This window comes from Notamacropus eugenii, chromosome 1 (genome assembly GCF_028372415.1).
Source record: "Notamacropus eugenii isolate mMacEug1 chromosome 1, mMacEug1.pri_v2, whole genome shotgun sequence".
NCBI lineage: Eukaryota > Metazoa > Chordata > Mammalia > Diprotodontia > Macropodidae > Notamacropus > Notamacropus eugenii.
The window spans coordinates 440,979,408-441,004,452 of record NC_092872.1 but is presented as its reverse complement, the minus strand read 5'-3'; the positions used below and the strand labels follow the sequence as shown (position 1 = coordinate 441,004,452).

Here is a 25,045-nt window from a genome sequence, read left to right as displayed (position 1 = left end):
CATCTTAACATTGCATGATGGAGTCTTTTGGAAATCAAGTGATAGTTGTAATAGCTAGCCTTTATGTAGTGCCTGCCACGATGTCATATATTTCATAGCATCCCCCAAATATTCAGTTTATCTGATGTTATTGAAATGTTTGGACAGTTGTGCCCTTCTGCGCCATCCTATATTTTATTTGATTTTTTTGTGGGGATGGTTGTTAAAATTCTTGTTTTATTTATAGAATGTTTGCTAGTGAAACTGGCCTTCACTACTCCTGTTTCTCAAATGTTATTTTATCCATTCAGCATAAACCTATTAGGTTCCTACTGTGTGCTGGGCACTAGGAGAAATACAAAGATAAATTAGATACAGTTCCCAGTCTCAAGGAACTAACAATAGGCGATTTCAGTACTCAGTGTTGCATCTTTATTCAGATCAGATTCTTATCATCTCTCAATAGTGTTTTGTACAGTTTATGGGCCAGAAGGATGAGGATAATCATAGGATTTCAGAGCTGGAAGAGACTTCAGATATCTTCTAGTGTGGCCTCCATTTTATAGCTGAAGAAGCAGAGAGGGAAAGTGACCTCCACTGTTATGCGATATTAGTCCAGAGACTAGTGAAGCCAAAGCAGGACAGATTTTTCTTCTTTTCTTAAGTCCAGTGTAATATTTCCCTCTCTGCTGTTCAGACTGCATAATTAATAAGTGGTGTCTAATTTGATCTAGAGGGCTTTTCCTTAAGGCCGAGGGATGATTACAATTCCTAGCCAAAAAGTCCCACTGGAAGGTGACTTATAGTAATGACTACAAAAAATGTATTACCCCCAAATCCAGTGGTGTATGACATGGATAAACTGGCAAATAAAGTAGCAGTTAAAGTGGATAAGTTCCTGACTCGTGCCGAACTGAATAGCAGATGGAAGAAGAATTGTAGCGCGGCCAAGCAAGGAGGGAAAGGTATTGTACTGAGATGGAATTGGCCTTTTTATTGAAAGCAGAGTGCTTAGGTATTGAACGCATTGCATCCTTATATATTTTGTACCAAATTACTTGGAACATTTCTAGTGTTTTAATGGAAGGTGGTTGCAGATTTGGGACTTAAGTAATCTCGTGACCATTCAAATTCATATTAAAATTACTATTTAATTAGAAAAAGATATGTAACGTTGTGCTGCTTTTAAATGAAAGTAATTTTGAGGGAATTAAAACTGGGTCATAACATTAGTGTAGTACTTTAAAACAAACATTACTAAGACATACTGAATGTAACCTAATGGATATATTAAATACATTAGTGCTTCTTTTGGATACTCAGTGTGATTGTACTTAAAAAAGTGATTCCAGAAATCCACCTGTAGACAACAATGTTCACTTTCTTCCTTTTGGTCTTTGGAAATATTTGGCTTCATTAGGAGAGTCCTGCAATCAACTATGATGTAACCCAGGCCATCTTGAAGGTAAAATATTTCCTTCATCATCAAGAAGAATGTGAATTAATATTTGATATGTTAGAAGAATAAAAGGCTACATTAACATTTGCATTAAAAATGTAGCTAATATAATTTTTCCATATGGTGTTAAATGGCTTCCTGGTGGATTGCACTAGGGTACCATTAAAGAAACATGTCAACTGAAATATGCCAAGTATGGGATCTACACAAAAGAACAGAGTAAATGCCAGTTGCTGACTGTCTTTAAGTTTTAGAATATTGTTTAGATTTTCAAGTTAGCACTTACTGCATAGTCCATAAATTATTCAATTTGTTAGGGGCTTTGGTCTTTAAATAAAAAATGCCCTTCCTTCCTTTAGACTTATTAATGGAACATCTACAAGAAATTCGAACTTTGAGACAGCGTTTAGAAGAATCCATTAAAACAAATAACAAGCTGCAGAAACAGCTTGAACAGCAAGAGGGTGAACTTGAACAAGGTAAAGGAGGATGGTCTCACTTGGTAATGCTACTCTTTAGATGACTCTTTGGGGAAATAGTTTTAACAGACAGTTTAGGTACGGAGTCAGCAGGGTACAATGCAAATGATACTAGGGTGGGAGTCAGTAGATTTGATGAGTTTCTGGTTCATTCTTAGCTCCATGTGCCATGTGACCAGGGTAAAGTTGTTTCCTCCTCTTTGGATCTCAGTGTCCTCGCTTGTAAAATGATACAGTTTGATTTAATAATTTCTTATGACCCTTTTAGCTTCAGGAGTCTATGACTCATTTCCCTATCCAGTTTGGGCTTGAGAAATTGGCAGACAAATAAGATCTGAAGTCGGAGTTAAGTTAAAATTCTACATTTGAATCTAAGAGTAAGACAGATGAATTTTATTGAAAAAACAAGTTAAATATTCTTAGGCATCTGCCACAATAGATCATGGATTGAAAAATCTCAGCACCACTCAGTAGCCCCAGAGTCTTCAGCCTTTACAGAGGTGAGGGGGAGTTTTGTCTGACCTTCTAAATGGTGATAGGTATTCTACGCTAGCAAAATTATACGTGAGCAAGATGTTTTTCAGTATTTTCCTTGAAGACATGGCTATTTTTTTTAATGAGGTTGGTTTTAATAGGAGGGAATATTGTGCAACATGCAATTATTTATAATACTTTCTTCTTAGGACACTCTGCAGTTTGTCTTTTGGGTGAGTGATTGATCTGTACTATTAGTCATAACAGACATAGGAAATAAATATGTGTATGCTCATTTATATTAATTTTCAACAATACCTGAATGAGATTCATGGTTTTATATATTTCTTTAAAATTTGGTTATAAAAGAATTATTGTTGTTATTATTCTTGACCTAAGGAACCACCAGCTTAAAATAGATCTGACAGATGTTTTTGAGAATATTTCACTCTGTCCAAAAGTATGATGAAAGGCATTCATTTAGTATTTATCTTGGCAGAAGGACCTGCCAAAATTGCTGGGGGGCAGCTAGATGGCTCAGTGGATAGAGTGCTGAGCCTAAAGTCAAGAAGACCTGAGTTCAAATCCACCCTCAGACACTCACTAGCTGTGTGACCCTGGGCAAGTCACTTAACCTCTGTTTGCCTTTATCCGTTAGAGAAGGAAATGGCAGACCACTGTAGCATCTTTGCCAAGAAAACCCTCATGGACAGTATAATGTCCACAAAGAGTTGGACATGACTAAATCAACTGAACAAAAAAATTTCTGGAGAGACGAAGAAATACAAATGCATACATATATTCATTGCAAACTTCTTAACTTGAGTATAGGTTTGTCAAAGTCCTAGATTTCTCTAATGTTGATTAATAATAATAATAATAATAAAAACTGTTTTGAGATGCTTTTACTTACCAAGAGAAAGTTTGGAAAGTCTGACTCCTATTTATGAGCTCTGCCCCACAGTGCAATGGGCTGCCTGGGGAAGTCAACAGTCTTCCTCTCCTGGTTTTCAAGTAGAGATTGAATGACTCCTCAGGGGAGGTTCTAGAAGGAATTCTCTTTCAGACAGAGCGTGGGCCAGATGATAACCGCTGGGGGTTTTTCCAATGCTGATATCATTTGATTCTGTAAACTACTTGACACCTTTAACATGTCTCTTTTAACACATGGATTCATTCTAACTTCTGTGGAACTTACCTGTGTGTTTAGCATAACTCCAAGCAATGTGGGAAATGGCAGCTGTAGTATATAATGATAATATGAGATGACATCTGGAGAATGCTCTATGGTTTACAAAGTTTTTTTTACTATAGCTATTATGTAGCTCACTTGAGCCTCCTAATAGTCCTGTGAGGTAAAATAATACAAGTATCATCTAATGATACAATATATGTAGAGCACTTTGTAAAACATGGAATTTTACTGTGTAAGTATTAGTAGTTACTATCTCATTTTATAGTTGTAGAAATTGAAGCTTGAGAACAGGATTGTGAAGTTATATAAGGCCCACCCCCTGGGTTGGGGTGACTGGATGTTCTTTACAAATAGAATGGTTACAATGTGAGTACAAATAAGACAAAATAATTTTTGTACAAAGCAGTGCAAAACAAAATAGATATTTGCTTAGTATGCTTTGTATGTCATGTCATGTATTAGATGGTTCAGAGAAGCAAACAGGACACAATCTATATATACCCTCAAGGAGTTAATAGTTGGATTGGGTGGATAAGACATACACATACTGAGAGATAACATAAAGTTAGTATACATGTTACCCTGATTTTGTAGTAATTTATGTGTCTTATCTCTGCTCCATGAACTCCTTAACTAGACTGTAAACTACTTAAGATTATGTTGTTTTCCTGGATCTGTCATACACCATCTGCCAAAGATGGTGGATAACCGTGTATCCTTGAGTAAGTCACTTTACCACTGAACCTATTTCACAATCCATGAAGGAAAGATAACAGTACTTAGTCTATCTACCTCAAAGGATTTTTGTAGATAGTGATAAACCTTGAAAACAGTCAAGCAGCTATAATAATGTGAGAGATGATGGTCATTATCATTTTCCCAAAGACCTACAGAGAGTAAGATCTTGCACATGATAGGGACTCAATCAATACTGAATGGAATTTTAAACAGTCCTATGGGGGTTGAGTATTTACTATAGTGCCTTGCCTATAGAAGGTGATTAATAAATATTGAGTTGAATTGGGAAGAGGGAGAGATTGCTTTGAAGTGGGGTCATTAGGAGAGGCTTTATTGTAGGGCAGAGCTTCTGCTAGACTTTGAATGTAGGACTCAGGCATGGATAATGATGAATGAAAATAGCATTTATTAGGCACTTTCTATGTGCCAAGAATTGTACTAGGTTTTTGAGGTACATACTGAATTGAATTGGGACTGTTCTTGCTTTCAAGGGGCTCTTGACCCTCTAATGTGGAGAAACAACACATAAAAGAAAATTCAGCTGTTATAAAAAAGGAAAGGCCTTGAATTCCAAAGATAGTAGCAGGGGGACAGATAGCAAAGCTCAGGAGTGCTTAGCTTAAGTTAGTAAGTCAGATGACAGCACCAAGTGTCTATATAGCTTAGAGGCAGGGCAGGTAGTAAGGTCAAGAGGTTTTTAGGAGGCAGTGGTAGGGTAGATGAATAAGACCTGTTGGGCTTCTTCACTGTAAAGAATACTGTTTATGACTTTTCTCTCATCCAAACTGTGTGAGCTTTGAAGCAGTTCTGATGGGATCTGGATGGCCTGGTGAAGATAAGTTAAGAAGGCACCTCTAATGATGGCAAATCTTTATGCTTCCCAGGATCTCAGATGGATTCTGGAGTGACCAGGGCACTGTCAATGAGGAGATAAAGACTTGAATGGAACAGTTTGGCAGTAGAATAGAGATTTTACATGTGTGTTGGAAGGACAAAGTAAAAAAATTATTCCATGCTAGGTCCATCAGCAGGAAGCAGAGGCCTGATATGGTATACTGTATGTAAGATTTCAGTAGATGAATTTTCCTAGAAATGGGGGCAGGGATGAGAGATTAGAGAGAATGAGTGCATGAAAAAAAAAATGGTTCTTATTTTAAGAATCTGTGGTCATATCCCAAATAGAACTCAGCTTAACTGCTTGCTTCTCTAATTATTTTGCTGTCTTAGTTCTTAATGGTCAAGAGTATTGCCAGAGTCTTCATGAAGGTTATTAAAATCCACAATATTATCATATGTTCAGAGTAGCATTTTCTGTTTGACAGCTAACGTATTCCTTTCCAGGAGAGTGACTGACACATTTGAGGAGACTGAGCGTGGTACCTAGAATTAGGCATGAGAGTTGGTATGGTATGTTGCAGCTGCTCAACAGCACATTTATCCAGCATGGAGAGGCAGCATTCAGGGCCCACTTAACATCTGTCTGTCAATCACTGCTGAAGGTGGTACAGTCAGAATGTAGTTCATCTTGAATGAGCAAGCCTGGCTGGGTTTTAGCAAGTATTAATCTAAGGAACAGTTTACAACATGGTAATTTTCCAAGTGCGGGGGCAGTCCTGGTCACAGTTTGTCCTATAGGATTGGTTGCTTATAGTGCTGGTTGCCTAGTAGTCCTGTAAGATGTCTGCATAAATCTGTGGCCATTTTTATCCCAAGTCAAGGGAAGGCCATGGTGGAGCTTTAGGATTCCCATCAGCCTTCTGGTTGAAGTTTTCTTGAAATACCCTTTGAACTGTGGGGATTATAGCCTTCAGAATATACAGAAGATAAAATATATTTCAGAACATTATTTTTTTTTTCCCCTTGAATTGTTAAAATTATTCTTGTTTAGAAAGTTAGTCTTTAGGGACCCGGGGATGATTCATAAATGATGATTTTTTATATATATTTATAGGTTCTGCAAACATTTTTATACATGGCTCAGAGCAACATAATTCCCTTACTTCAGAAATTCATTTCCTGAGGAAGCAAAATGAAGCCCTCAATGTGATGCTTGTAAAAGGTTCACGAGGTAAAAATTAGACTTTTTTCCTAAAGAAGTAGTTATCAGTCAGGGGCACCAATGTTTCTTTTGTATGTTGAACCTTGCCATTTTATGAAAGAGTGAAAAAATAACCCAACCCACTGTTATCTAAAGATAAGTAAGATACTACTCTAAGTAAGATACTACTGGTATCTGAACACTGCTAATTTGGAATTGACTGGCCCTTCTGACCTGGATGTTTGGCTGAATCTGGATTCTGCTCCTAATAGAACATGTAAATGTGAGAAGAGTCTTTCTCTTTTGCTATTTCTATGTTTTGTTTCCTTTGATCTTGTTTTTTTGGTGTATTGTAAGCTTAATATGAATTAACAGTGTGTCATGGCAGTCCAGAATCTGTTATGTTAGGCTACTTTAGTAGAGGCATAATGTGTAGAATGATGGAAGTGCTGTTCTGCTACCTCCCGCTGTGATCATACTATATCTTCAGTATGGTGTTCAGCTTGAGGTGCCATATTTTAGGTTTGCTTAACCTAAAGAAAGGACTTCCTAATGATTAGAGTTCTCCAAAAATAAAATGAGATATATCAGGAGGTAGTGGATTCCCCTTAATTTGAAGTCTTCAGGTGGAAGCTGGATCACCTTTTGTTATGGATACTTTAGAGGGGATTCCTGGTTTGATTAAATGACTGCTAAGGTTCCCTTCAGCTGTGGGAGGTGTGGTGACATATCCAGGAGAGATTTTTAGTTTTGTTCATATGAATTAGGAGATGGTTCTTTACTCATATATCTCTTCTCCAAAGAAAACATCATTTTTTTAGCTTGGTTGTTTTAAACTCACTAAAATGACTTTACTGTGGTTGTCATAAGTGACCAGGACTCAGCTTATCTATGAAGTAGCAAATGAGAGTCCCTTTGGTTTAGTGGAAAGAGCCAGGGACTCTCAGCCAGGAGTCCTGAACTTGAATCCCATTACTTCACTAATGAGATGCATGATGGCCTCTATGGGCTTTGTTTCCTCTGTAAAATGAGGGGATTGGACTTGGTAGTCTCTAAGGACTCTTCCAGCTTTTCTTCCAGATTGCTCATGCTCGCGCTCTCTCTCTCTCTCTCTCTCTCTCTCTCTCTCTCTCTCTCTCTCTCTTTCTCTCTCTCTCTCCCCCCCCCCTCTCTCTCAATATCTATAAAGAAGGAATCTTGATTATGTACAGGTTGGGCAGGCTGGCTGGCTCCTGAAATGTTTTTTCAATTCTGAGATTTCTGTTTCTCTTGTCTTCAGCTAGAGCTCTTTTTGATCTTTTCTGACCACTGAGGTCATTAGTGTTGTGCCCCAGCTCAAGCAGAGAAGTCTTGTAGGTCTGAGTTCTCCTGTCTTTGCAAGTCTCAGGTTTTTAAGTGGACCCTGTTCTGATAGCTCTAACCCTTAGCTCTTACATGTCTTAGTTAACCGATTTCTGTTTTCTCCCCTGTCCCAGATCTCTTTTCTCTTTATTGATCAACTGGGTCCGCAGTCCTCTTAAGTGAGTCACTCCAATGTAATCACTCTGGAAAAATGATTAAATTATCATTTCCTTCCCCTTCACCCCCTCCATCCGCACCCCCTCATACCATACTGGTCCAATATATACAAGAAAGCAATTTGCATTGAATGCTTCACATAGACTTTTCTTTGTAGTGTAAAGGAGTATTCAGGAAAGGGCTTGGCTACACAAAAAGTTTAGCTGATACTATTATACCCAAATAAAATGAGGAAATCACACCATAAATGTCTGACCCTTCAGTTTCCCCATTTGGCCTCTGTGGAACAATAAGACTCTTGAATATTAAGAGTCACAGCTAAAAAGATATAGAGCAAGCTGACTTATTTATCTCAGCTTTTTCCACAATGAAGTTTTTAATGTAGATGAGATCAATAACTTGTTTAATTCATGATGGCTGCTGTAAATCACATGAGTTAGATGCCTATTGTATTTCTCCTCACCGACTTGTTTCTGCCACCTTTAAGCAAGAGGGCCTGCTGCTATTTAGCTCATTCCTTCTTCTACCCTTCTGTTCTGGAAATAGATTGCATCACCTCTCAGGGTCCACTGAAATGATCAGAAGATCAAATTTTTGCTGATCTAGACTTTTTTTAATCTGGTTCTAACCGCTCTGAAGTAATTGGGCTTCAGACCTGTGGTAGCACACTGATCTGAGGAAACGTTTGTGTTCCCCACTCTCTTTATTGCTTAATAAAAACTTTTAAGAAGTGAACTCTTCCCTTGCACCATGGTATCCTTTATAATGAAAACATATTGCATTTATGTAATGGGTTATAGTTTGTGAAGTAGTTTTCTTACAAACCTAAGAGAGGGCAAGTATTTTTTATTCCCATCTTATAGAGGAGGAAATTGGGACTAAGATCACTGGAAAAGGTAATTTGTTAACTATTCTCCTCCTGGCCTCCGAAGAAGCAAGCTAGTAGTTACCAAAGTAACAGTCCTCTAGAATTGTTTGGGGTAAGCAGGCTTTCTGATCTCCACAGCATATCTTGCCTTTATCATATAATGTAGCTGACTCTTTTAGTGTACAGTCCATGTTCTCCAGATTTCTATTCATCATTTGCTTGTGGAGATAAGAAAACAAGATTTGCCTGGCCCATTATTTAATAGAAAATTAAAAAAAACACTTTATTCCAGTAAAGTTGAATCTGTAGGTTTGTTGCTGACGGATTTATCTAGCCAAAATGCAGAAGATAATTAGAATACTAAAATCCTAAAAACCAGATTAAATTTCTTTCTATTTTTGCTCTTGGAGTACTTAAACTGAAGTGTTGTATTTGGGTAATTAGGTTTAAAAACAAATGGTCTCCATTATAAATGGTATTGCTTGTGTTTGTAGATAAACAAAAGGAAAATGAAAAATTACGAGAATCCCTCTCCAGGAAGAAAGTGATCATTGAACACCTTCAGAGGGATTATGAATGTGTCAAGCAAGAAAATGAAAGGTTGCAGAAACAAGTCAGTGAGAAGGAAAAAGACAACAGGCATCTGACTCATGCTATTTACAGCAGCCACCATGAATTAAACAGGTATTGATCTCATCTCCACTTAAACTTTCATTGTGCAAAGTTGAGGGGTAAATAAGTCAGCTTTCTTTATATGTTTTTGGCTGAAAGTCTTCTGTTCCATGGAGACCAGACCCTTCCCTCAGTTCTATACATGTTACAGTTCTAATCTAATTCAGAGATAATTATAGATATGTCTAAGGTGGTCCCATGAAATGGTAATTTGCAGGTGTTTTATCTTTGTGTTGAAATAAGCCAGATTTTGCCGTCTTTTAATTTAACCTGCACTGCACTTTTTAGGATTCAGGCCGAAATGAAGGTTCAGCAACGACAGTACACAGAGAATGTCAAATTATTGCAGTCACTCCGAGTTGAACTCAAGGTATATGAAAAGCTGGAAGAAGCAAACAGAAGACAGATAGGTATTTGGAGCCATGAGCTTATCTGATTTTAAATTAAACCGTGTCAGACTGGAGCCACACTGAGATGGAGCCCTCATGAGAGAAGGATGGCATTAATACCCTTTGGCATGAGAGGCTATAATAAAGCACTGAGCTGGTGCTGGTATTTAATTGTCTCTTTTAGGTAGCATAAGAATGTCTTAAATTATTAATTTTCATTGGCCTCACATAGTCCAGTATTTCATTTATTGTGGTTTTGTTTGTGTCAGGGTACTCTCACAGAGTACACTGTTTTCTACCCATTCCTCTAAAAGATAGTAAATTGTTGATATCCTTCTTTATACCCTGATTTCTTCAGTTTAAATTTCATGGTGTTGGGTTTTTTAAAAAGTGAATTTCCTTTTTCCAGTTGAAAGTTTATCTTACAAAGAATACTATTACTACATTTTCTCCTACAGTTGCTTTCCTTACCTTTTCTGCAGTGGCTTTTATGATATATGGCATCCTAAAAAATGGCCCTTTTGATTCGCTAATTCTAGCCCAAATAGATTTTATCACTATTAGACATAATTTCAGATTTTGGTGGGCAATTTGCTAGCTTTTATGGCCAGAAGTCAAAATTAATTTTCGGCTCTTATTAAATGTTTGCAATAGCAGCAATTATGTCTGCCAGTATTTTTGGTTTCAAGTCAAGTTATTATTTTAGCTATAACTGGTTGTTGTTTTAACTGTTTCTGTTCCTGGGAAGACTAACCTTTTAATTAGAAAAGATAAGTCTTTTCTCACAAAATATCACAGAACCTAAACAAGATATGTCGGAGGAATGCAGCAAAGAGCAAAACCATCTTCTGGACCTGCGTGAACTTCTGACCGAGATCCAGAATCTGAGGGTTCAGTTGGAAAGAAGCATTGAGACAAATAGTGCCCTGAGGAACAAGTTAGAGGAGCAGCTTTCAAAGGGGGACACTATGGCTGCAGTATCCCCTTTGGCCATTCTCAGCCTTCCAAACAAAGAATGGCAGCTTTGTCCAGGAAACAACGGTAGGGTACCTTTTGTGTAACCCTAGTTCTTTCAGAATTCCAGCACAGTGGTGCATGTGTGCCCATGAATGTTTGAAAGATTCCTGCATCTTCCTGTTCTCTCGCAAACTTTGCCCCTCCAGCCCCTAAATAAAACTGTGGGTGTTTGTTGTTTTCTGTTTCAGTCAACATGGTGTTGGGGATAGAGTACTGGATTGGGACCTGAGATCTCGGGTCTGGTCATGTCTCTACTGTAAACTAGCTGCTTGACTTCAGGAACACCCCATTATCTCTCTGATTCTTAATTTCTTCTTTAAGAGAGTGTTATTAGATTGTGTCTTCAGATCCCTTTGAGTGATAATATTCTTCATTCTAACATTTTACATTCTAAGGTTCTTCCTTTTTTTTTTTTTTTTTAGTTCCAACATTCTGTGTTCTAAGGTCTGTTTTACTCTAACATAAGACTCTTTAAGGTAGATAAGAGAGCCCAAAGAGAAGCATGCTGGATTTGGAGCCAGGAGGCTTAGAATCTGGGCCCAAACTTGTCACTGTGACTTTCATCAAGTCATTCTAGTCTCTGTGCCTCTGTTTCTTCATTTTAGGAAACTTCATTTCCAGTGAAGTTGAGCTAGGTTATGTGATGAAAGCAAGCGGTATAAATAAAGAAACTTTGAATAATCCCCTTCACTTATTTAGCACTTTACATTTTTAAAAGCCCTTCTCTTCTGTTAGGTCTCTTGATCTTCACCACCACTTTGTGTTGTTACCGTCATTTTACAAATGAAGAGGCCGAGGCTGAGAGAGATTAAGTGACCCTCTCCTGACTACCAGGAAGCTTCTTTGCTTACTCCATCATGTTTGGAGCTAAGAATCATTTTAGAAGAGAATTGTACAAATAATGGGAAGTCCCTTCACCTCTCTCAGGCTGGGATTCTTTAGTGAACTGGGCCTTGGCTAAAGGCCCCACATCTCTCTGTACCAGGCTTGATCTTCACATGCTCTCAGTTTTGCCCTTTGGAAGTTGGCTTTCATGCTTTCTGCTCTCCCTATTTGAATGTGAGAGCTGGCAATAGTGGGTTTCAGAGTTTCCAACTGTTAGCTGCAAAACACTACAGATTTTGCATGTGATGGAAACTAGGTTAAGCTTCCATAAATTTGGCTTAGCCAAAGGCTATTTACTCAAACATCTGTATATCAAGGGCAGCATTTGCTACAACTGTAGCAGTTGCCACTGTGTTTCCCAAGAACAATCAGTGAACACACTATGTAATCCATTTCTAGCCTTATATCCTGGAGGCATATTTTATCTTTATTTGCATCACTGTCAGACAGTAATGGTGGAGCCATTCTAGTTGGAGAGAAGTTTAGTAAACTGTTCACACACGTACTGGGCCTATAGTACCCAACGCATAACTTTGTAGGCTTTGCATCAGACCCAGGGAATTATCTGTCAAGGTTATATTCTTATGCCACTGAGTTGTCCAGTATTATATGATACAAGCTTTAAACTCAGATCTTATCTAGAGAAAGGACCCTTCTTAGCACTGCCATTTTCTGGTTGGGCCAGAGGTGGCAGGAACCTTAGAACATGGAACACAATATTAGAATATGGAATTTTAGAACTGGAAGGAAATCTAGAACATACACTCTTTTTTTTTTTAATATTAAATTTATTTATTTAACTTTTAACATTCATTTTCACCAAATTTTGGGTTACAAATTTTCTCCCCTTTTCTCCCCTCCCCCCCAAACACCAAGCATTCTAATTGCCCCTATGACCAATCTGCTCTCTCTTCTATCATCCCTCTCTGCCCTTGTCTCCGTCTTCTTTTTTGTCCTGTAGGGCCAGATAGGTTTCTATACCCCTTTACCTATATTTCTTGTTTCCTAGTGGCAAGAACATTACTCGACAGTTGATCCTAACACTTTGAGTTCCAACTTCTTTACCTCCCTCCCTTTCCACCCCTTCCCTTTGGAAGGCAAGCAATTCAATATAGGCCAAATCTGTGTAGTTTTGCAAATGACTTCCATAATAGTTGTGTTGTATAAGACTAACTATATTTCCCTCCATCCTATCCTGTCCCCCATTACTTCTATTCTCTTTTGATCCTATCCCTCCCCATGAGTGTCAACCTCAAATTGCACCCTCCTCCCCATGCCCTCCCTTCTATCATCCCCCCCACCCTGCTTATCCCCTTATCCCCCACTTTCCTGTATTGTAAGATAGGTTTTCATACCAAAATGAGTGTGCATTTTATTCTTTCCTTTAGTGGAATGTGATGAGAGTAGACTTCATGTTTTTCTCTCACCTCCCCTCTTTATCCCTCCACTAATGAGTCTTTTGCTTGCCTCTTTTATGAGAGATAATTTGCCCCATTCAATTTCTTCCTTTCTCCTCCCAATATATTTCTCTCTCACTGCTTGATTTCATTTTTTTTAAGATATGATCCCATCCTCTTCAATTCACTCTGTGCACTCTGTCTCTATGTGTGTGTGCGTGTGTACATGTGTGTGTGTGTAATCCCACCCAGTACCCAGATACTGGAAAGTTTCAAGAGTTACAAATATTGTCTTTCCATGTAGGAATGTAAACAGTTCAACTTTAGTAAGTCCCTTATGACTTCTCTTTGCTGTTCACCTTTTCCTGGTTCTCTTCATTCTTGTGTTTGAAAGTCAAATTTTCTTTTCAGCTCTGGTCTTTTCATCAAGAATGCTTGAAAATCCTCTATTTCATTGAAAGACCAATTTTTCCCCTGAAGTACTATACTCAGTTTTGCTGGGTAGGTGATTCTTGGTTTTAGTCCTAGTTCCTTTGACTTCTGGAATATCCTATTCCATGCCCTTCGATCCCTTAATGTAGAGGCTGCTAGATCTTGTGTTATCCTGATTGTATTTCCACAATACTTGAATTGTTTCTTTCTAGCTGCTTGCAATATTTTCTCCTTGACCTGGGAACTCTGGAATTTGGCCACAATGTTCCTAGGAGTTTCTCTTTTTGGATCTCTTTCAGGCGGTGTTCTGTGGATTCCTTGAATATTTATTTTGCCCTCTGGTTCTAGAATCTCAGGGCAGTTTTCCTTGATAATTTCATGAAAGATGATGTCTAGGCTCGTTTTTTGATCATGGCTTTCAGGTAGTCCCATAATTTTTAAATTGTCTCTCCTGGATCTATTTTCCAGGTCAGTTGTTTTTCCAATGAGATATTTCACATTATCTTCCATTTTTCCATTCTTTTGGTTTTGTTTTGTGATTTCTTGGTTTCTCATAAAGTCATTAGCCTCCATCTGTGCCATTTTAATTTTGAAAGAACTATTTTCTTCAGTGAGCTTTTGAATCTCCTTTTCCATCTGGCTAATTCTGCTTTTGAAAGCATTCTTCTCCTCATTGGCTTCTTGAACCTCTTTTGCCAATTGAGTTAGCCTATTTTTCAAGGTGTTATTGTCTTCACCATTTTTTTGGATCTCCTTTAGCAGGGAGCTGACCTGCTGTTCATGCTTTGACTTCATGTCTCTCATTTCTCTTCCCAGCTTTTCCTCCACCTCTCTAACTTGATTTTCAAAATTCTTTTTGAGCTCTTCCATGGCCTGAGCCCATTGGGTGGGCTGGGACACAGAAGCCTTGCCTTCTGTGTCTTTGCCTGATGCTAAGCATTGTTCTTCCTCATCAGAAAGGCAGGGAGGAAACGCCTGTTCACCAAGAAAGTAATCTTCTATAGTCTTATTTCTTTTCCCTTTTCTGGGCATTTTCTCAGCCAGTGACTTGACCTCTGAATATTCTCCTCACACCCACCTCGCCTCCTGATCCTCCCAGCCAGTGCTTGGGGTCTGAGATTCAAATGCTGCTTCCAGCCTTAGGGCTTTTGGCGGGGGCAGGGCTGCTATTCAGTGTGAGATTAAGTTCAGGTGGTCAGGTCGGGGCAGGGCCGCCTCTCAGGCTCAGTCCCCTCAGGGGGTTTATGCACAGACTTTCAACAATGGATCCAGGCTCCTGCCCGCCTGGGGAGCCCCGGTCTGCCGCCGCCCCTCAGCTTCTGCCTTCCGAGGGGGCCCGAGCCATGGGGGCACCCCACTCCCCTCTTGACCCGCCAAAGAGACTCTCTCACCGACCCCCGTCACCTGTGGGTGGAGGGACTTGTGCAGCCGCTGGAGATCCTGTCCCTGAAGCCTGTTCGGGTCTGTTCCTCTTGGTGCCGCGGCCTCAGCAGGTCTGGGCTGGGTTGGGCTCCGCATCTGCAGCGCGACGGACCTTTTGCGAGAGGTTTGCAGGTCCCTCTGGAACAGAAATCTCCTTCGCTCCACTGTTCTGTGGCCTCACTGCTCCAGAATTCGCCGTGAGTTACTTTATACCGATGTTGTATGGGTTGTGGGTTCGGAGGTATGTGTATGTGCGTCTTTCTACTCTGCCATCTTGGCTCCGCCCCCTAGAACATACACTCTTAAAAAATAGCATGCTAGAATTAGGAAGACATTAGAGATCATTTAATGTAACCTTTTTTTTTTCCATAGAAGGACCTGAAGCCTAGAGTTAAATGGCTAGCTTTATCATGCATTATTTGATCTTCACAACAATCTTGGGAGGTAGAGGGGTCACAGTATTTTCTCTATATGCCAAAGAGCGAAATAAGTTGAGAAAAGTAAAGTGATTTATTGAAGGTTGTATGACTGATAGTTGGTACGGCAGAGACTAGAAGCAAGGTCATCTTCTCTTTCTTTTAAAAAAAAACCTTTTATTCATTTTATTTTATTTTTTAAAATTTTATTCATTCTTTTTTAAAAACTTTTTATTAAATGCTTTAGAGTTGTTTGTTTTTGGTCAACACAGCCACTCACTATTTCACAGAACCCTTGATTGTGACAGAGACAGTTTAAGCAAAACTCAAACGCGGGGACTTATTTGTGACTTTCTGAACACTTCAGTCTCCTAGCTCTATGAAGAGGAGGCAAATGTATTTTGTTATTTGTCCTCTAGAGCCAGGATTGGTTATTGCATTTGATATGAGTTCAGAATACTTAGTGTTGATTTCATTTATGCTTTTGTAGTCATTGTGCATTTTCTTCTTGTTCTGTTTTCCTCACTCTGCATCAGTTCATATAAATCTTCCTATGTTTTTCTCGATTCTTCATACTCATTTATTATGGCATTAGTAATTTTCTGTTATAGTCAGACACTATAATTCATCCACTTCTCAGTCAATGGGCATCTGGTTTGTTTTCTTTTCTTTCTTTCTTTTTTTTTTTTTGATATCACAGAAAGTGCTGCTATGAGTATCTTGGTATCTATAAATATTAGATTAGTTGCTGGATCTTAATTGGTGGAAGGAGAACTGAGACCTTGCAGACCACTCCCTTTCCCCATCCTTTACAGAGAAATTAGAGTTCTGGACCAAGAAAATAAGCTTCAGTTATGTTAATTTGGTTTTATTTTAGTGATTTAGAGCATATTTAATGGTTGTTAATAGTTTACTTTTTTTAAAAGACTGTTTATACTGTTTGACAATTTTGCCGAATGGCTCTTTGGCCTTATGACATTGTCTCAATTCCCTGTATATCTTAGCTTGTAAGGCTTTTATCAAAGATATTTGATATAAAGATTTTATTGCTCCTCTTAGCTGTTTTATTTTCTCCTACTAGCTGTTTCTCTTCTAGTTATTTTCATTTTAGTTGTGTGAAAGCTTTTAAATTTTATACAGTGTTCCAAAAAACTTATTGCAGTTTTAAGCAATTAAAGCTTACGATTGCACTATGACTTTTGGAAGACCTTGTATTTCATTATACAAGTACTCTTTTTTTTTTTTGTCTTTTCTGATCAGAATTATATATTCTTTTTAGTTTGTGAATTCTTACCTAATCATAGTTCTGAGAAACACTTCCTTCTCTTCTAATTTTCTTTTTTAGTGAAGTGGCCTTTTATTTTTAGATTGCTCATCAGTTTGGAGTATCATGTTGGTGTGTGGTATAAGATGCTGGTCTAAACCTGTTTTCTGTCAGTCTGCTTTTAGTCTTCAGGGGATCATAGATTTAGAGTTAGAAGGAACCTTAGAGGTCATTAAGTCCAAACCTTCATTTTACAGATGAAGAAACTGAGGCTCAGTGAGGTTAAATGATTCTGACTCCAAATCTCATACCACTTTCCATTGTACCATGCTGTCACTCAGTAGTTCTTGTCGAATCAAGAAACTTTGTGAAAGTTGGGCTATTCTATTAGGTTGTTACTGTAGATCTTATTCATCTGGTCCTACAATGCCTTCTCTTTCCATCTCTCTACCTCTTCTCAAGGCTGAGTTCACCATTTTTGGAATCAGAGGTGTTAATAAAGAAGTAGAACTTCTGCTTCTTTCCTGCCTGTTTGACTTTAAACAAGTTACTTCTTTGCCAGCCTCAGTATCCTCTTCTGTAAAGGTGAGAGGGGTTTGGAAGAGATAGTTTGTAAGGTCTTATCCATGATCATGAGAAAAATATCACTTCTCAATTTTGCTAAGGCCTGGATTTAGGCTTTACTGGTGAGAAATTTATATATTTTGATATTTTTAAAACTAATATGACTCACGACTCTACCAAAACATGGGAGTAAAATTTGGGCAGCTGTGGATTAGAATAATAGTGTTGTCAGGCAGCAGTATTTCTTCTTTTAGAGGTATTTTTGAAATCCATATTTAAGTATGTCACTTTTTAAACATCAAATTTAAAGACAATGGAGTGCCCAGCATTCTCAACAGTTGCCTTGTGTTTTCTAAAAAAGCAAATGACTTCTTTAAAAGGCTTTCACCATATAATTCTGACATCACAGTAAGGCTATTCAACTGAGGCAATATAGTTCATTTTTCGATTTCTAATCAATCAGTCCTTCCACTTCTGAACTAGAGTGGAAAGGGAGGTAGCATCATACTAGGATATTTGGGTTACAGATCCACATTCTGCTACTTCATGGCTATCTAACCTTGTACAAGTCTTTTCACTTTTCTAGCCCCCAGTGTTTTCATCATTAAAATGGGAATGGGAATAATGATCCCTTTCCTAGAGTGATCGTGAAGATCAAATGGATCCAATGGCCTCTTCTCAATCCTCCACTCCTTGATATCTTTGTAGCATTTGATACTGTGGGTCATCACCTCCTCTGGGATAGTCTTTAGGTTCTTGTCTTTCTATTCTCTCTTGGTTTCATCCTACCTGTCTGACCCTTTCTTAGTCTCCTTTGCTGAATCTTCATCCAGGTTATGCCTATTAATTGTGGGTATGGCCCTAATGCTCTTTCTGGGATTCTCTTCTCTCCTCTGTATTGTCTTACTTGGTGATATTATCAGTTTTCATGGGTTCAGGTACTGTGTGGAAGATTATCAGATCTAAATATCCAACCTTAATCTCTCTTCTAAGCTCCAGTCCCACATCAGCAAATGCCTTTTAAACCCTTGGAACTGACTGTCCTGTAAGCTTTTCAAATGAAACATGTAAAAAACAGAAATCATTATTTTTCCTTCCAAATCTTTCCCTCTGTCAATCTTTCCTGTTCTTGTCTTGGGTGCTATCATCCACATAAGCTTGCAGCCTTGGTCTCCTTATTCTCATCGAACTCACATATCCAGTGTGTTGTCCAATCTTGTTGTTTCTGTCTTTGCAGAATCTTTCGTATATCCCCCCCCCTTCTTTCTACTCACACAACCACCACCCTAATTCTTGCTTGGACTGTTGGCAATAGTTTTCTAGTTGGTCATCCCACTTCAAATCTCTTCACTCTATATTTCACACCTAGCTGGTAAAATGACTTTCTTTTAAAATGATTTTTTTCCAAAGAGGAAAAAGTAATACTCTTTTCTTAGCTCTCTTTATGTCTCAAACCCTTATAACAAATATGCAGTCAAGCAAAACAAGTTCCCTCATTGGCCACATTCAAAAATGTATGTATTTCATTTAGCACCTTCATTCCATCACATCTTTGGACATGGGTAACATGTTTCCTTATAGGTCTTCTTGAGTCATGCTTTATCATTGTGTTGAACAGAATTCATAAGACTTTTAAAGTTGTCTGTCTTTCCAGTATTATTGTTATTATGTATGTTGTTTTCCTGGTTCTGCTCACTTTACTTTGCATTAGGTCATACAATTCTTCCCATGTTTCTCTGAAACTATCCCTTTCATCATTTCTTATGGCACAATAGTATTCATTACATTCATGTGCCATAATTTATTCACCTGTTTCCCAGTTGGTGAACACACCCTTAGTTTTCAGTTCTTTACTATAAAAATAAGCTGGCTTAATTTTTGCACATATAGGTCCTTTTCCTCTTATGTCTTTGTGGTGTAGTCCTAGCAGTGGGATTATTGGGCCAAAGAGGAGCCACAGTTTGGTGACTTTTTGGGCATGGTTTCAAATTATTTCCCAGAATGGCTGGACCATTTCATAACTCCTTCAACTAGTATGTTGATGTTCCTGTTTCCCCACAGTCCCTTAGATGTTTGCTAAAGCAATTTTCCTAAAGTACAGATTTGACCATGTGCTGTAGGCTATTCAGTAAATTCCAGTAGCTTCCTATTATCTCTAGGATCAAGTATAAAACCCTCTATGTGGCTGCTGCCTCCCTACTTTTCTAGTTTTGCTCTTTATACACTACTGTGTATTAGATCCAGCACACAGGATACTTCATCTCTGGTACTCATGCTTTTTCATGGATTGTCTTCTATTCCTGGAATGCTCTCTGTCCTCTCTTCTACCTCATAGTTTCCCTGGGATCCTTCAAAACTCAGCTCAAATCCTTCCTGCTTTAGACCTTTTTCTGTTGCCTTTTCTTTAGTGCTTTCTGTTTGAGATTACTTTCTACTTACTATCCATATGTTTTGTATGTTCCTGGTTATTGTCATGTTTATCTTCATCTTTAGAAGATGAGCTCCGTAAGGGCAAGGACAGGTTTTGCTTGCTTTTTTATTCCAATGCTTAGCACAGTGTCACACACATAGTAAGCACTTAAATGTTTGTTTATGAAATTTCACTGTAAACTCTAAAGCCCAATATAAATGGTATTGGATTCAAGTATTCATACTTAAGTCTTACATGTGGATTGTTGCAATTAAAATGTCATTGTTGAATTCATTTGTTTTTTCTCTTATTTTGGGCTTCACAGTTGATAGTAAACCCTCCACAGAAGACAAGGAACAATGTGAGCTGTCACATCACAGTTTGGCACTGCTACCAAAATCAGGTACTTTTCCTGATTCAGACATTTGTTGAGCACTTATTATGGGAATATACACAGATGCATAATACACACTTCCTTCCCTAAAGATGCTAATAGCCTAGTAGCGAAAATAAGATCTGTATACAAAATAATTAAGGGCAGCTGGTTGGCACAGTGTGCAGAAAGTCAGGCCTGAATTTAGGAAGATTCATCTTCCTGAGTTCAAATCTGGCCTCAGACACTTACTAGCTGTGAGACCCTGGGCAAGTCATTTAACCCAGTTTACCTCAGTTTCCTCATCTGTAAAATGAACTGGAGAAGGAAATGGCAAATCACTCGAAGAGTCAGATATGACTGAAAAGTGACTAAATAACTACCCAAATAATTATTAATACAAGGCAGAATAATAAATGTTGCAGGGATTCAGAAGAGAACGATAGCACTTATAGGTGGAAAATCAAGAAGACCTTCATGGAGTTAGGTTCTGTTAGAGAGTGGGAGGGTATCAATTAATGGACACAGAGATAGGGAGTCATCCTAGAGAAATGGTATAAGCAGAAGTTGAAAAGCACTGGGCTTGTTCATGTTCTGGTGAGAAGCACCATCCTAAATCTTAGAATTCCCAGAATTCCCTCTTTGCTCTAGGAGCTAAAAGTTCTAGGTAAAGTCATTGGAAAAAAATGTGCCCCTTCCTGAAGGCAAGATATTAGAATAAATATTTCCCTATTTCAGAAAAGCCACGAGTGTCATCTGGAGGAGACATGGACAGTTCTTCATGCTGTAGTAGCAGCTCAGCGCACAGTACAACATGTACTCCCCGCCTAGTTCCTGGCCATCGAATGTGGGCCAACAAGAGTGGACGTCACATTCTGGGATTGATTGAAGATTATAATGCTTTACGTAAGCAAATTTGTGAAGGGCGGAAGCTACTTTCAGAAATGGAAGTTCATCTTCAAGCCATTTCTGGCCCCAAGAACCAGGAAGCTGGATTAAAGGTAAAAAAAAATTAGATACACTGGAAGAAAAAAAAACATGCTCTGGTTAGATTTAGAACACTTATGGATTGTATATGAAATACCTAAAAAAATCATAGACACTGGCACAGGATCAAAGTCTGATGCTGGATGTGTGTGGACTTCCTTTTGAAATCTGTATACCAAATTACAGTAATCCCTTTTAATAGTACTCAAAGGATTTACATTTTTAGCCATTGTGTATATTGAATAGAGCCTCATTGCATCAGACTGAATTTCTCCCCTTTTCTCTCTTCAAATCACCACAAACACCACTCTGTGGTCTTAAAATCTTAACCACTTCTTGTCCTCTATTTCTTCCTTTGTAAAATGGGGTTAGTCCTGCTTGCCTCCAAGGGAGATACATATGGAAGACACATACGGTGTAACTTGTGTTTCTGGAAGACAGACCCAATGTAAATCAGCCTTGCAGACAGATTAAAAACAAAACCCCTTAAGTCTTTACTGTGCTAACTTGAGGTGTTAGACTTAATCTGTTTTAGCTCAGCACTAGTCCTAGCTTTATGTTTTTGGTTAGCAAATGATTTTAGTTGCTCATAATATAGATTTTTTTAGGCCCCTAGGTTAGTATTAATTTGCCTAGGTGATATAGAGACTGTTCCCTAAGGTTATAATATAATGCTTCAGCAGCTTAGCGATTTTTTTTTTTTTTTGCTTGCCTGTTCTCTGCCTATGCAAGCCCATTCAGTGACTTGCTCATCAAAACCTCCTTATGAGAAGCTACACTATCTTTTGGAGTTTTTTTATTTTGAGTATTCACGGCACTTAACAGTTTTTGAAATACTTTCCCTTGAATTTGTGCAAATCTAGGCAGGTTCATAGGATTTAGATGTAGAAAGGACAGTAGAGATAATCTGATCCAAATCTGTCACTTTATAGGTGGGAAAACTGAGACTTAGTGGAAATAAGTTACCCAAGATCATATAGGTATTAAGTAACAGAGCCAGGATTTGAACTCAAGTTTTTTTTTAATCTCCAAATGGATTGCCTTTTCCTTTACACTTTGTTGCCACCCCATCTTATAGATGAAAAAACAGATCTAAAGAGGGAAAATGACTCACTTTATACAGTGAAAAGGCAGGACTCGAAGCCACTCATTTTCAACTAGCAGAAGGCATCTAGTTAGTACGAGTTGTCCTCCTAGTGCAGGAGGGCTTTCCTGTGTGTCTTTCGCTGTCTCTTGAGCCTGTTCACATTGGGGCCATTTTTTCCTGTTTTGTCAGCAGAGGGAAATATATTTTATGGGTCCCTGATAGTCATTCTAGCATTAAATAGAACAGTTTGAAAGGGTCTGCTAAAGGAGGATACATCTACATTGCTTAAATTGATGTCTGGCATCATTTGACTTTCAAATTGCCTGCCATGAAATGCAAATGAAGAAGGCAAGTCTAGCCAAGCATTTTCCTCATGTCCTAGTAAATACAGTAAATGCAACTAGTTATTAATCACAATTATTGATTTGGTTTAAATCCCCCCAAATTCTTCTATAATGTATAATTCAGTAGTCTTTAAAACCCATAAATTAGGGAGCTTCTCCTGGCTCTATACTGTTCTTCATCATATTAAACACGAATATCACAGCCCAAGGATTTATACCACTAATTAAAGCTTACATTTTCATAATCTTTTCAGGACAAAATATAACATGTTTCTAATCCTGCATTATAGGTTCCAGACCAGGCACCTCTGAATGGTTTTTCTGACAGTGTTAACACAGCACAGCAGATATTAGAAGAGGCAGCTCGTTTATTGAAGCTTCTTTGGAGAGTTTCCCTTCCCATAAATGGCCACTGTCCTGTTCACTCTAATCAGGTAGGAAATTTTATGCAGTGACAAAGACATACATTTTTAAAGAGGAAAGTATCTTTTTTGAATATAAGTTGGTCATCTGTGAAATGCTGGAGGTGACTGAGCTCTGGTCAAGTTTCAGACTCACTTGGTGAATGACAGATAGAGCAAAGATCCCTCTTCATTGCTAAGCACCATTAGTATTAGGCTTTTGAAGGTGTGCAGAGAAGTAGAAGGCATATGTCAAGGGGCTTCCCCTGTAGGAGCTATGAGGCATGTACACAAGTACATGTTATACAAGGCACCATATTTTAAATAGTAGCAACAAAAAGTACATTTAGTGTTCCTGGTGTGGTTTTAGGGAGGACGTGCTAAGCTCCATCTTAAAGGATGGTTAAAATTCAAATAGGTGAGAATATTTCTCATGTTCTCTTAACTACTGCTCACTTGCCAGCCAGCTTTGTGCAGGGATTCCTCATATTGCTTAACAGTAGGCCCCTTCCCATAGAAGAGCATAGTTATCCTTCAGAGTGTCAACCTGAAGTGTTGTTCCCTAAGAAAATTTTCCTGTGACATTTAAGGCTCTCCATAATTTTCCCACAGCCTACTTTCCAGCTTTATCTTCAATTTCCATAATCTTCTTTGGGCACATTAGTCTATACACTATCCCTTAAACGTATCTTCTCTGTACTCCCCTTCAAGATGATCACTTCTGATTCTTCTAGAGTATGCTACAGAGCACTTGTCTTAGAGGTAGTATCAGGCACACATTGATGAGTAAAAAACGTTTGTGGCATTGTGTTGTATGGACCATCCAATACAACGGAAGTAGCAGCGTTGGTGGAATTATTATTTAACTATCAGATGAATCTCCTGTTAACCAAGAAAGGCCTGTATTACTCATTTGCTGCCTGTGGTTATCTTTTCATATGTATCTACCTACTGTCCCGCTAAAAGCATAGGCCATATCTTTGTTGTACATATACTAGGTACTCAATAAATACATGTTTAACTGAATGATTTTTTCCATTAAATCTGTCATCCATGGATTTATTGAAATCCTATGATTTATTTACATAACCAGTTTGTATCGTCTTTTTCCATAATGAGCTATATTCTACTCTTTCTGTGAAGTGGGACCTCCTTTTATTCATTTAAAATTTTATCTTTCTCAAATTTTAAGGAGGCTCTTCTGTTATACTAGAATTTGAAAAACAAATATATAGTTGCTGTAATCCTAGATTTTAAGACTGTTCTTACCATATTAAAGAGGTCTAGTTCTTTTAGTATATCTTCCTTTTGTAACCTGTCCCCTCTGTAATACTGTTGACCATTTGAGTTACCCTTATTTGTATTTTTTTCTTTTCTATTCTGCTAAGTTTTGTTTAGAATATACTGAAAATATGGTCCTAGTCTTGTTGAGCAGGATGACCTAGTTCATTAGTAGAAAATGTATCATGGTAGAGATTCCTCCTTCAGTTGGACAGTTTTAATCCCCACATATTTAAGCAAAGGAAGTTTCCTGAAGGGGAGGGGAGCACTAAGCTGTGGAAGAAGTAAATAGCTCTCAACTATGTTGGTTTGAAACATTTTGATACTCTTTCAGGTTTTCGGATCTCACCAAATATTAGAGAAGAATTTTGTCACAGTAGAATTTTGTTACCTTTTAGTGTAAAAATCTTTGACTATTCCTTAAACTTCTAAAATGTAGCAAAAATTGTAGTGAAGAAGATAGTGTTTCAGGGTGAGAGTTATGTATAAAACCATTAGCCATTCCTGCTGTGGTCTTTGTATTCAGGGGAGTGTACGTACATAAGCGATACTGTCTCCTCTCACAGTGAAATTATGTCCTTCAACAGAAGCAAAGCAGCCCATATTTTCAGTGGGTAGGGGTAGGCCTTAGGATCACCTTACAAATAAACATTTTATCTCCATCCTTGCAAAGCTCTGCCAGGCATGTTGCATGACAGTGAGCCACTGAGGGACTAAACTGTAATATTTCATTGGAACAGTTAAACACTAGTTTGTTTCTAACTTACAATTTTTGAAACCTTATAAGATACAGGTTTCTATACTGATTATGAAGGAAAAAATAATTCTTCAAATCCTCCTACCTTTAATGATTTACTGTTTTCTTAAAGAATTTATATTTAATTTCTTTAAAAAAAATAGCTGTTTTTGTCTTCTTATAAATAAGATCAGCACATTCCAAGTTTGGAAGGAATTAC

At 38.1% G+C, this 25,045-nt stretch overlaps 1 protein-coding gene across 7 annotated transcripts in view; it reads left to right on the top strand.

Annotated features, from left to right (window-relative positions):
• Positions 1–25,045, top strand: part of CDK5RAP2 (CDK5 regulatory subunit associated protein 2) — a 157,366-nt gene that overhangs the window by 126,560 nt on the left and 5,761 nt on the right. For 2 of the 7 annotated variants that reach the window (XM_072631758.1, XM_072631763.1), the window contains 10 exons: positions 822–944; positions 1,798–1,917; positions 2,601–2,624; positions 6,276–6,392; positions 9,243–9,432; positions 9,709–9,830; positions 10,608–10,850; positions 19,942–20,019; positions 20,728–20,990; positions 22,698–22,841. In XM_072631758.1, the coding sequence (XP_072487859.1) occupies positions 822–944; positions 1,798–1,917; positions 2,601–2,624; positions 6,276–6,392; positions 9,243–9,432; positions 9,709–9,830; positions 10,608–10,850; positions 19,942–20,019; positions 20,728–20,990; positions 22,698–22,841 (1,424 nt within the window). The remainder of the gene's footprint in view (positions 1–821; positions 945–1,797; positions 1,918–2,600; positions 2,625–6,275; positions 6,393–9,242; positions 9,433–9,708; positions 9,831–10,607; positions 10,851–19,941; positions 20,020–20,727; positions 20,991–22,697; positions 22,842–25,045) is intronic. The other 5 variants (XM_072631760.1, XM_072631759.1, XM_072631762.1 and 2 more) reach the window with 5 other exon arrangements.